Here is a 13,302-nt window from a genome sequence, read left to right on the forward strand (position 1 = left end):
AAATTTCTACAGATATGAAAGGTTCTAGATTTTGCCCCATTTTTGTAAGCGTATTCCCTTGCAGTACCTTTCAGTCAAGCTCTGGAATTAAATATTACATTTCCTTTTCCATTAGTAGCTGAACATCTATAGATCCTTCTAACTGTGATCTTGAAGTCTGCAGTTAGACCTCTGCAGATACTCACTGATGGTTCTCCCATTTTACAGGCATGCAGATGAAGAAAGTGGGGGCTTAAAAGTAGCTGCTGAAAGCAACAAAGCAACTAGAGGAACAACTGAATATAAACCATGGGAGTCTGGTGACTTCCAGCCATTTACCAACTCCCCTATCTTTAATAAAATATTACCGCTTCCTAATTTAAAAGAAATAACACTAATAGAAAATAAAGTCTCCCGCTTCATCTCCCTTTCTTTTAATCTCTCCCAGAGAATAAAACTCAATGGTAATAACACAGACTTGGGCATTAACAATATGTAGCCTAGTGCTGAGGCTTTAGCACATGACGTACTAAAACTCCCCCAGATCTAATGAAAAACACAATGAAATTTTGAACAGTTACATGGAAAAAACTATTCAGTGCATAAGACAGTTGGGCAGTACAGCTTCTAGTGCTGTCCACATTCCAGGGTGTGTTAATAATAAGACACTACTTGTGCAGGTTTTCCAAATATCACTAATAGAGAAACGAGGGGGGAAAAAATACAGCTGCCAGGCCAAATATAGAGAGAAGTTAATTAAAAAATCACAACTGGAAATCTTAATAACTCTACGTTCCTACAGAAGGACAAAACCATTTTCTGGCGTAATACATGTGTGTTTGTACACGCATACGTGAGTATAAAGCAGCTCAACTTGCACACCTTTCATGTTGCCTCACTAAATACAGCTGCAATACAGCTGAGCCATTGTTTGTTGGCCGCTCATGGCTGGCGGTGCCATGAAAACCACATTCCTGGGCACTAAATAATCAGCCTGCCTGACCCCCCAAGAACCTGTAAGTCAAATTCATTTACCCCCAGAGGGCAATGCTCTATTGTATCCTCCCTCCTTTCTAGCCACCTAGGAACAATGGACAATAATTGCAACTGTCACGGCAGTCAGTAGGAAAAATAAACCAGTGCCTGTTTTCACAGCTTACTGCCAAACCTGATCCAAACACCTAATAACCATGCCCCCAACCATGGAACCACAGTTGCACTGAAAAGCCTCAGATGTGAGGCTTTTGAACAGAGCTACAGAACAATAACTCGACTTGTGTTCAAAATATGAAGCTAAAAAACAAAAATTAAAGCAAAGCAAACTCTTCTCTGAGGCTGTGCTGTTGCTCCCCATCCTCCCCCCGGGCAAGACTGAAAGGACTGTTGAATTTCTTTCGTGCTAGCATATAGCTGCTGCTGTCGCTTTCAAGTTTAGCTTGTGAAAAGGAAAAAGAGGAAGAGAGAAAAAAGATTGCCCTCCAACAGAACAAGATCATAGGGACTGGGAACAGACGGCATTCTCAGTGCGCAGCACTGTTCAGAGCAGCTTTAACGAGTCCAAAGGCAGAGGAGAATCACTGGGAGTCCTAAAGGCTCCAGCATATCAGGAGTTAAAGAGGCTCCAGACAACATGCAAGAACTGCTGAAATACACACCCAAATGGGGATATGAAAGCCGCCTGTGTACTTTGGGCCTGAAACATCTTAAAGATTCATCAGTTCATGGCAAACGATGACGCTATTTTAAAACAATATGCTTTTAAAAACCAGAACTCACAGATAAGCCCAGTGGCTGCCCTACCTCTTTACGACCTGTTGCTTTACGCACATGCTCGGCAGGAATACAAAACACAGGGTTTGGCGCTCTGTTATAAGAGTATCTCAGCTTACTTGGGGCTGAAGCACTACATTCTGTTATAAAGTTATTCTACATATGTAATGAATATATATTTTTGAATTACAGCCTCTTAGGGAGAAGCTCGGGGAAGCAAGTGGCATACTTTCCTACTCATGTAAGTCAGTGGACTAGCACAAACTAACGCCGGTAGCTTACTGGTGACAAGCTGGAAGGCACATATAATTGAAATAACCCTAGCTTTGCACATGTACATTAACATCCATCCAAGAGCACGCCATGTTGTATTCTTTACTGACTACCGCCCACCTCTTGCACAGAAGATCCTTAAACCTGTCAGGCACAAGGTTTGGGAGCCTGCCTGGATGAGGTTCTCTCTATCAGGGACAACACTAGTAAGCAAACAAACCAAAAATAATGGAGAGAAATGAATCTAGTTTATAAACATAAAAGAAGGGTTTAATTTTAATCTCATTCTACTTTCACATTTCCAAAACAACATTGGCTTGGATTTTGCTACTCCAGATGCACGCTGATATAAATGGGAGAAGAATCGGAGTCACTGTTTCCTTTCAGAGTGATAATGGCTGCTCTGAAAACTAGAATTTTTGACACACATATATTTTGAGTTGGTTCCTCATCACAAGCACTGAGGAAGAATTACAAAAATATTAAATTACATGAAAACAAACAACTACAGGTTCCCTAAAATGACCTCACGTATATAAAATGGGGAAACATCTTGGCAAAGCAGAAGCTACTGCTGCTGGAGAGTGGTCAAATTTTGTCATTTTCCTTCTGGAGTACAGCTTTAAAAGAACATGCTTTAGTGCACAGATGTTGTACGCTGTCTTTTAAAATCTGCACTGGCTAATTTCGGTACCTAGAGGTATCATTACACAAACTTTGCTCTTTTTTTTTTTTTTTTTCCCTACATGCAGAAAAGTAAAAAAATCTACATCATCAAAATCTGTCCAAAAATTATCAAGGACTTCTGATCACCCTCAGATTTCAGAAGCTGTTATACTCTGATATCACATAAGCCTATATTTGATACGTGAATTGACTTTTTTTCCCCAATCCAGCAATAGGATGTATGCAATGTACGATGTATGCAACAAAAGCTTTACGTCACTTCATTCACTTAGGGCAGCATATCATTTCATTTATTTATATTGTCACAGATGGAGAGCATACATTTCATTTTAGCCCCAAATTCTGATGTTTCGAGGGGAGGGGAAAAGGAGCAAACAAAGTTCCATAAAGCCAGTGGTATCTGTATATTCATTCTCAATTTGCTTTAGCACAGAAACAGCGTTACCTTTTATTTCTCCAAAGTTCCCTGATCCCATGGCAAGAAGCTTGTCTTTCCAGTCCTTTGATAGTAGCTTTTCAATACTGGGAGTTTCTGAGTGAAGGGGGGGAAAAAAAAGGTAAGCAAATCAACATGACTGTCTCCACAATAGAACTCATTAAAAGTCTATCTGCTAAAAATAAGGCCAACCCTATTCTGGGCCCCAGTTCGTAATGACTTCATCAACAAACTGATAAGGGGGGGGGGGGGGGGGGGGGGGGGGAAGGGGGGGAGAAAAAAAAAGATTGTGTTTTGTCACCTGCTGTTTCAAAACCATTAGCTTTTTCCTCTTGTGGAACAAAGCCCCGGTAATTTTGTATGACAATGGGCACATGTAAACCTGCAGTTCATTGTTTTTCAATTTGGTGAACAAGTTGCTGCCTATAATGGATGCCTGTCAGTTTCTGGGTGTTAGTCTGCAGTCAAAAAATAATTATGTTGATAAAATGCAGAGTAAAGAGAGAGAGAGAGAGAAAGAGAGAGAGGGAAGCAAAGAATTAGCTCCTAAATCTGCTACGTGTAATTATATCCCTCTGAGTGTTTACAATTACATCCACTTTATAATGTGTGTTTAAACATCGTGTGGTGGTAAGCATACTGTGGAAAGATTTTCCGGTAACACGCACATTATAAATAATAATAAAAAGTTGGGTATGAAAAAAGCTTTAAAAGATTGCAAAATCCAGAGGGAGAAAAGGCATTGCTTAGAATGGAAACCCATTATTTGCTCATTTCAGATTCTATCACTTCCTTTAAAAATAAAATAAAATAAAATATATTTGTTCAGTATTTTCAGGAAAAATGCAGTAAGGGTGTGGATGGGTCTGATATTTATGTCTATAACTCTTGTATTCTGACCTCTTTTTGTGTAGAATTTTAATGCATAAGTAAATATAAATGCTAATAAAATTCAGAGAACATTAAACTCAATTCCAAACAATGTAATTGTATATTCTTGTCAGCATTTAGATGGGTACACAATTACAATAGCTTTCAATCCCACGATTAGCACTGCATTCAGTTAGAAAATGGAGTGTACTAAAAGATAAGTGTCCCAGTATGCGCCATCTAAATAACAATACCCACACTTATTATCTGGATCTAAGACATATACTGCTATTCTCCACATTTGTGTTTATGTCTATTTGTATTTGTTCAGGCATTTGTTTACCCCCTACCAGGAGCATAAAGGGAGTACATGTTAACTTATCAAAGGGACCGTCTGGCCTAGAGACCATACAATTATTAGCAACTGGTTAATTTTCCCCACAGTAAAAACCATTAGGAGCAACCTTCATTATCTTGTTTGGCTAATTCTGCCTTCTTTCTTGCAGCCCCAACCCGCGGCTCCGCGGGGGCAGCGCCCCTCCGCCCCCCCCCCCCCCCCCCCTTCCGCCACCGCACGGCGACTGTCACACCCCCACGGACCGAGCGAGCCCAAACTCCCCTTCAACCACCCCCAAGCGGTGCAAAACCACCGCAGAAGTAACTACAGGGAGATGGGCGCACGGGTGCCCTCTTGCTTCCCACCCCCCCCACCCCCCCATCCAGCCCCCCTGCCCAGCATCCCGCTCCCAGCGCAGCGACTGGCCGGATCCCATTTACAGCACAGGAGGTGGGTTTGGTTTGGGTTGTTTGTTTTTTGGTTTTTTTTTTTTTTCTTTTTCCCTCCCCGTAATGTTTTTATACACGTCGCAACGCTCCCAATTGTCTCGGCTGTCACCGAGCGGTGCCGCTCGCCGGCCGGTGGGCTCCGGCCGGCAAGAAGCGAGGGGGGCTGCTCCTTGCGCCACCCGGGGGGACTCGGCCACCCGGGACCGCCTGGATACAAGCGTCCTTTTAGAAACCCCGACGCTGCAACTAAACCCTAACGAAAAGGGCGGGAGAAGCCGCCGAGCCGCGAACATTTCCGCGCCGGCGCTGACCCCGCGGAGCTGCCGCCGCGCTCCAGGCGCTCGCACAGCTACTTCTGAAGTTTGGGCGTCCCCTGGCAGCGCCCACCAAGGAAACCATTTTCCCAATCACCTCTGAATAGGTCACACAAGCGCCGCCGCTTGCTTCTTCTTCTTTTTTTTTTTTTTTTTTTGGTGTGTGCGTATTGTTTTTTCGTTTTTTCTTTTCCCCCCGCGCTTTTCTCAAAATTCTCGAGCAGCGTGTAAACAGGCCAGAGCAAACGCGGTATTTGCAGTCGAGGGCTGTCAGTCATTAAAAGCTAACAAACCTTTGCAAAGCAGGAATGCGGCAATAGAAATCCATTGTGAGCTGACAATAGGCTCCGGAGCCTCCAGGCACCAAAAGCAGCCCGTCTTACTTTTAAGTCTATTGTCAGCAAAGACCACGACAAAGCTTTTCCCCTGCAGCTAGACAAAATATTCGCCGTGGTGCGCTCGTAAAGAAACAGAAGTCTTCTGTCTAACTTGCCGCGTTAAAGCAACAGTAGCCGCTGCCCGGGGCCCCGCTGCCCGCCCGGGCCGCGGCAGAGCGCGCCCCCCCCCCCCCCCCCCCCCGCCTTCGTCCCGCGGCGGGACCGCGCCGGGCCACCGCTGCAGCGCCCGGGGAGCGGCGCCGGGACGGGGCGCAGGGACACCGGGGGGGGGGGGGGGGGGGGGGGGGGGGGCGGAGGGGTGTGGAAGGGAGCAGCTTTGTCACTAACAACCTTAGCGGCGGAGCCGCGGGACTCGTGTTACCGACGGGTGTCCCCGCAACCCGACTCCGCCGGTGGCTCCGGGAGAGCTGCGGCAAAGGAGCGGAGAGTAACGAGTGCGACGGCCGGGCGTGTATCAGTGGCTGAATTTCTGCGAGAATGGTAAAGATCTCAGCAGGAAATCGTGATTAGAGATGTGAAAGGCCAAATGGCAGAATCCCAATAGTAACAATGCATCTGTTCATTAATGCGTGAATATGAGTAATATGAAAATTTAACACAATTACAAGCCCCTCAGCAATCCCGATGGCATAAAATAGATTGTAGTGATCTAATCAGCGCTTCCCCTGTTGAAATACTGTATGTTAACTATTTAAAACAATATTATATAGGGTTTTTTCTTTAAAAAAAACCTCACCCGTGTAATCATATTTAATTGATGTACTAACTTAGTTTCAAACCTCCCTTGACTTGCACTGCAATTTTTACATAAGGCACTTCAACAGAATTTTGATACAGAATCAGCAAGTAATTGTCCTTCTGCTAATACTTAAAAAGAACTTTAATTCTGAAAGACAATAGCTTCCCCACCCCTATAGCTTTAAAGAGCTAAAGAGCTATATTAAATTACAGCTTGTTTAATTCTATTATATACTGTGTTAACATATTGTACTTACATAAAATATGCTATTCATATACTCAACCTATCACATTTCAGTAACTACTTGTGAAAGACATTATGCACCATATCTTGGAAACAAACACTTATTATGTCATTTATGTACCCCATTAAAAAAAGATTTGAAATTTACAGATCTTAAATAAAAATAACTGTTTAAAAGGTTACAACTGTAGAGCTTTCATGATTGTACAGAAACAAAGTCATCTTTTGTTCATTTTTTTTTTAGACTTCATTGGGAAGATGATGCTCTCAAATTAAGAAAAGAAACACTGTAACTTGTTTGCAAAGCACTCCTCTGGATTCATTAGAAAGTCAGTAAACTTTTAACGCTTGCACGTATATGTGCAGCTTGACATTGGGAAACGTGGCCTGCACGCAGAAACTGCTAGTCCTGATCCCTACTCCAACACTTACTCTCGTCTTGGATTCACCAGAACAATGTTCCTACATCTAAATTCTGGGCTATATTGTGACAGATTTTGCATATGCCTCAGGACAGCTATGTATTACGATCAGCTACATAGCATTTCCAAAAAGCTATGCATGGTGTGCTCTGCCATTCTGAGTATCACAGTTATTCAGAATGTGTCCTAATTCCGTCTTCAAGAGGAACCCAGGATTAGCCCCATTTCTTCTTTTGAGCCCCACTTGAGCCAAGAATAGCCCCCCATTACCTATTTCCAGTGTAGGTCCTATGGCACACAGTAAAACAATTCCAAGTCTATCCACAGCACAGTATGAATACATCTACAAAAGAGTTGTTTCATGGGTTGTGAACAGTAATTCATTAATGTTTGGGAAACATTTTTTTTCCAGAAACACTATAAAAAGTGTTAAGTGTTGTTATAGAAGAGGATTACGGGTAGGGCACAAAAGAGAGAGACCAAGATGGAAAGAATAACAGGAATCATTAAGTAAATGTTGGCGAAAAGGAGACTGACTGAATTAATAGAGATACAAATTAATCCACAAAAATGTTTTCTGCTGTCTCTATTCAGCACGTTTATCACTCATTAGCTCTTTCGAGAGATATTTACAGTGCATTTTGTTTTTCTTGTTTCACCCTTGCCTCTGTTGCTTGCATATGCTTCTTCGCATCACTGCGTATGGCAATACCCACTGGTGAATGGCCCTCCAACTGTGCCAGCCATTGTGGCAGCAGCACACTGGCTCCTCGGTGCCCCCCGGCCCCGTCGCTCTCCCTCCTCCCCTCCCTCCCTCCTGTGCCAAGCACCATCGAGGCTGACTCCCTCATCTACAACAATGAGACCTGGAGACTGATGCCAGCAGCCAGTCATTCTCACGCAGGCCTTCGGCGCACGGAATTAAACCACTTTCTCAGTGGTGTAATAGTCCCACACTAACTGCTCCGATTTGCGTGTATGGATGCACGTGTGCATCGATCTGTACGTGCTGGGCACGCACATACATATGCTGAATTGCTCTGACAGTACTGGAAAGCAAAACAGCTGAGTAAATTAATATAAAATCGCTTTTTAATCTAACTTTTTGTATGCTAACAAGCATGCCACTCTCCCTCTACTTCTGTATTTGATGTTTAAATATAGCTTCATTGACTTATTTGCTTAGAAGACTTAAAGTTTTCACACTGGGAAAGGAGCATTTTGTTTCCAGGAAGTGGCCGAGGCTACAAAGCACCATTTCTAGCACTGTCAGCTAGACTTCTAGTTAATTCAGTCTACTTCCAGAAGTTTCAGGCATTGTAACCTCCCTTTAGGAGTAACCTAATCCTACTCTCAATTCAGCGGGAGCACAGATGCACGTGTACCTGAACCTGCCTCGGCAACCTTCCAAAAACGCAGTCCCACGGCGCAGCGTTCCCTTCAGGCCTAACCTCTCCGGTAGCTCTTTTCAATCCATGCTCCAGGGTCACAGTCGTGGAAATCCATTTATAAAAGCTTAGAATGGTCTTCACTGCCAAATCTCTTCCTATTACCTCTTTCTGCTCCTGCTGATTATTTACTAAAAGCAAACTTCGGACTCACGCAGCTGCCTGCTTCCAGAGAAAGGCATGTAATTCCATCATGCTGTAACAAGGTGTAGGATGGGTGTGTGTGTGTGTGTGTGTTTGTCTCCACACGAGGCACCTCCAAGAAGAGCCATAATTGAAGAGGAAAGGGGAGAGCAAAGCTCTGACATTATAAAGAAGAGACAACTATGATAAAAGGGAAGGAGGCTGACCTAAGTCGACCACAAGTTAGAGGAACAATATGAGTCCCGGAGCCTCCCACTTGCATGGTGTCTGGGTGTCTGAGCATGGGTGCTCTCTCAAGGAGATGCCCAAAGTAGTCCCTCCTTCGTAACTACTGTGAACAGCTCTTGTCTGGGGATGAAAGACTCCTTAGAACAAAGTAAAGATGTTTGGCCTCAGCAAGGATGACGACATGAAGTGTGGTGGAGTGGAGAGAAGCCAGGAGTTGCTCAATACCCAGGCAGACCACCAGACATTTCCTGCCAGCGCATGTCATTCCTAGAGGAAGGAGTACTTGGTCGGCACAAATGATCATGAATAAACTTTAGCATTGGCTGATATACCTTCCACTTCTGGCAAGCACCTTCCTTTATATTATGAAAGAGCTGGCAAATACCCTCCATCCATTATTCACCCTTTTCTTCTGCTACGGTCATAAATATGTTACACCTGTCGGCCACAGTTCCCCTCACCATTTCTACAACCCTCACCTATCGAAGCACCACCCCACTGCCACTCTGTTCTGCGTTGATGCACCACAACAAACCCTTTCTGGTTTAAATCAGGAAACAAGATTAAGGGCAGATTTCCACTCTTCCTTGAAAAGAGCAGACAAGCACACAGACACAAGAAATTTCTCTCTCTATGCACCTGGTTTTTATTACAAAGGTCTTACCTATACAAAATCAGAAATAATTTTCATAGCAAAGAAAATAAAGCAACGATTATGAAGAAACGCTTGGTATCAGCAGGTTACATAGACATACAGCATCTGCATACGCATATGGTTCTCCATCAACAGAATCATGCTTTTAGGGAACTACTTGCAGCTAGGCAAGACACTATGAATCATGAGCAGGCACAACACAGAATGTATTTAAATTTGGAAATCAAAGACCACACAACATAGATTTTTCTCTTGCCTTCCAGGAAGTACTGCAGTTTTTCACCAGTCTAAAAGCACTTTAAACTTTTGGAGAAGACACTAGGAAACACCTCTATAAATGTAAATATTGATCAAATGTAGGATATAGTTGCTCAGCTGCGATAAGCAAAGACGTGGTGCTAAGTGCAATACTACCTGGGGCTTCTCTGACTAGACGGGAAGTAACGTGGCTCTTGGGTCCCTTGATTATTTTTTTTTTTTTTTAATACACAAAATGTTTCTTTGGTCTTTGGGCACAAACTCACAGAGCTGAATGAAATAGTCAAGTTTTGATGAGATATTAGGAAGCTACAGTGCTCTGGCCAGCACATCATAGTGTGACTTACTACACTACTCCATCACAACCACTGTGCAGAAAACAGCTGGGATACATATGTCGTCCATGGGTGGCTTCCAAACCTACTAAAAAGCTCCCTTCTTTGGCAGGGATAACCAGCCTTACTGCTCTTGGAATATCCAGTCCCACCCCAGCCACATGTTAGCTCCCCACAGCATTTTATTTCAGAGGACAAAATCAACTTCTGCATCCACAGATGACCGTAGTTACCTGTGGTGCACAATGACATTGGGTTACCAGAGTATTCTTGTTGCACCTACTTGCATAATTTTGTGTATGCTTAATAATACAACAGTTGTTTTCAAGCTGCCGTCTCTCTTTTGCAACACCCATCATGCTGCATTAATGAAGTATGCACTATATGAATGATAAGACATTTTTATTGTGATTTCTGGCACAAGAGTACTGCTTCTTGTGCTAAAAAAAAATAATTCACATAGCCAGAAAAGGTTCCGTAGCACAATAAATAAATTATTCAAGACTTTAATATCAAAATCAGTAATCTATGAATGCCACTAAAACCATCATTTTACTCTATCTACAAATATACAAGCAGTTATTTTTACAACTGCTTACCAATGCGTACTGCCAGTCTTACAAGGAAGTTACCTAAAAACACAAGGACTTTCATTAGGAAGAAATGGTCTGAGTAGCCTTCAGATACACTATACTACCAGTTGTTGAACTAATTATCCCTTAGGATGTGAGGAGCCAGCAAACCACAGCACAAGGCAGGAACACACGGCTAAGCAGGACAGGGGGAGGGCACGAGGACTTCTTAAGCTAGGTTTGTGGCCAAAACCAGCATCTCATTCCACTACACCCTCAGGAACAGTCAGGCTATTGTCTGAAATTTTTGTAGTTTCCATCACCTGCATGCACTGGCAGTTCCACTGTTAGCGGTGTACTTTTCAGGTTGTCTTGTTTCAACAAATGGTCACCTACTTCAGGAGCAGTGTCGCAGTCCAGATATGACACATACAATGCAAAGAAATCAAGCCTGACACGTAATACCTTCTGCCAGCCCTTCAACCTCCCAGCAGCAGAGTCTATGTTCATTTTGGGGTTACACAGGCAACAGTCAAGATTTTCTCAGCTTCCATCCCCGTTATTGGTATACAGCTTCGGGACAGTCTGCTTTCAGAACGTGAAAAATTCAGGTATTTCTAAAAGCCTGTCTGTCATACACTCTTCTGGACTGACAATGTCTACGTCAATAAAATGTCTACGAAGCCCTTGTGAGGCCTGCATACCTGACAAAACTACCTCTTTCACGAACACAGCGCTGAGTCAGGGAACAAGCCTGCATTCCCCGCTCTTGCCCCAGAACACCAGGGAATTCCAGCTCAATCTCTGTTACTTCCGGCACGCTAACTTGTAGAGTACATACTTCATTGCCTTACATACCTTAGTGACAACAGACCCCATCAAGGCTACTAAGTGTACATTGATTACCCTCTAAACAATAGTAATCTAGGGCTGCAAGCTGCTATATGGTAATCGCCACCTGTTCCACTGTTGTGGGGGTGGCATTCATATTTGTGCACCAGGGCAGCTGGGCAGTGGTGTGCTCCGCTCACACCTCCATGAATCTGGCCTTCCACATCAAGCCTGGAGCTGTGGATGGTTGCCTCAGATTTGTTGGGAGATGAGGCTGCATCACTTGCAGGATACCCCTCAAATCACTACAGTTTAATCATTCTGAAGAAATACTGGCACTTGTAGTCACTGCTCAGTTACCCTCCGTCTAAATCCTTGTCCTTGCAAACACACAGTAGGATATGGTTGCTTCGAGAATTGATTCAATCTCTGCCTTTCTGATTTCTGCAGCAGAGCAACTGTGTCCCCCAGAGAAGGGCACACTGAGGCACCGTGAATGGCACTGGATGCCATGCACAGGACAATATATCTTTTGTCACTGAAATTTGTTGGGACTTAGTGCTTTGGATTCCCAAAGGCATTCAGGAGCATAAATCTCATTCTGGAAAGGAATTAGGCTCCGACTGCCTTTGGAGATCCAGGACAGTGAGTTGGCCGAAAGAGCCAATCATGAACACGTTCTGCCAAATGTAGCATTTCACTGGCCCAACTGTTGCTGGAACATCTTTTTCAGCATACACAATCTTTAGAATGATCCCAAGTCCCTGCTACCACAGTCTTCTTCCCTCCTAATTAAATTAACAGACAAGAATGAAGCAAGTTATTTAACCTTACCAAATTTAAAAACTAAGTTAAATTTAAAAAAATGTTCCCCCTCCTTTCCTGATATTAAAAAAAAAAAATAAATGAAACCAAGTAACTCACTTTCAAACACCTGAGCAACAAGCTTTCCCTTTTTCATTGATGTTACAATTACAGGAATCCTTAGGAAAAGAAGTGAAACAGCAAAACAAGAAACCCCCTCTACTATGCATGAAAAAGGAGAATTTTGTCTTAATCTGTGTTCTTCAGCTTTCTAATGCCTCTTTAATTCCAGGCATCGCTAAATGAAAGAAGGAATTTATTTTCTCAGGAGTGGTCCACCCAGCAAAAAAACCTGTGTCAGTTGACAGAAGGAGGCACTATACCAAGCCTGAGCTTCACTGAAATTCTGAAACCACAAAGATGTTTTAATATTTCCAGAGACTATTTCAAGAGTAACAACATAAAAACAGAGACATCTGGAATTAAATACCATTAAATTTCACTTGAGTTTTATTTTTCTGTCTCAGTTGGACAGAGATACTCCATTGAAACACATATTCCCCTGAAATACATTTTTTGTATTAGTGCTACCAACAGAGCCAGTTTCTAATTAAATGGTCGTAATATCTTGTTAATATTAACAGAGGGCAATGCTTTTGGTCTGCTAATTTTTTATATCTTCAGCACATCTTTAATAAGCAAGAGGGCTTAAAAAAAGCGTTCAATGAGATGACTATACACTTTTTATGGGTATTGACACATCATTAAAGATGTTCTAGGCAGATTCCACCGTTTATCCTTTGACAGAAAAGATCTTTTGTGCTGACCTGTCTCTTTTTAAGTAATTAAATGCTTTCTCAAAAAAAAAAAAAAAAAACCTACTAAAACAAGCCCCCAAGAAAGCCAAAAAGCATATAATCTAAATAACCATAAAACATAAATTGAGAGCTACAGTGTTTGGCTAGAGTTTCAAGGAAATCCTTCTGAAGCTCAACCACTCCACTTCTCAAATCCTAAATTCGACAGCAACAACGTAACCCTTCCCATACCATTACTATAGCATTTTTACCTGAAAATCTCAAAGCAACTTTTCTTAAAAACGGAAAAAAA

At 42.8% G+C, this 13,302-nt stretch overlaps 1 protein-coding gene across 6 annotated transcripts in view; it reads right to left on the bottom strand.

The window, feature by feature from the left end:
* The window catches only part of SOX5 (SRY-box transcription factor 5), a 291,555-nt gene that overhangs the window by 154,967 nt on the left and 123,286 nt on the right, over positions 1 to 13,302 (bottom strand). For all 6 annotated transcript variants that reach the window (XM_086466682.1, XM_086466688.1, XM_086466675.1 and 3 more), the window contains one exon: positions 3,155 to 3,241. In XM_086466682.1, coding sequence (XP_086322808.1) covers positions 3,155 to 3,241 — 87 coding nt within the window. The remainder of the gene's footprint in view (positions 1 to 3,154; positions 3,242 to 13,302) is intronic.

The sequence above is a fragment of the Leptosomus discolor genome, chromosome 1, assembly GCF_034619465.1.
Source record: "Leptosomus discolor isolate bLepDis1 chromosome 1, bLepDis1.hap2, whole genome shotgun sequence".
Classification (NCBI taxonomy): domain Eukaryota; kingdom Metazoa; phylum Chordata; class Aves; order Leptosomiformes; family Leptosomidae; genus Leptosomus; species Leptosomus discolor.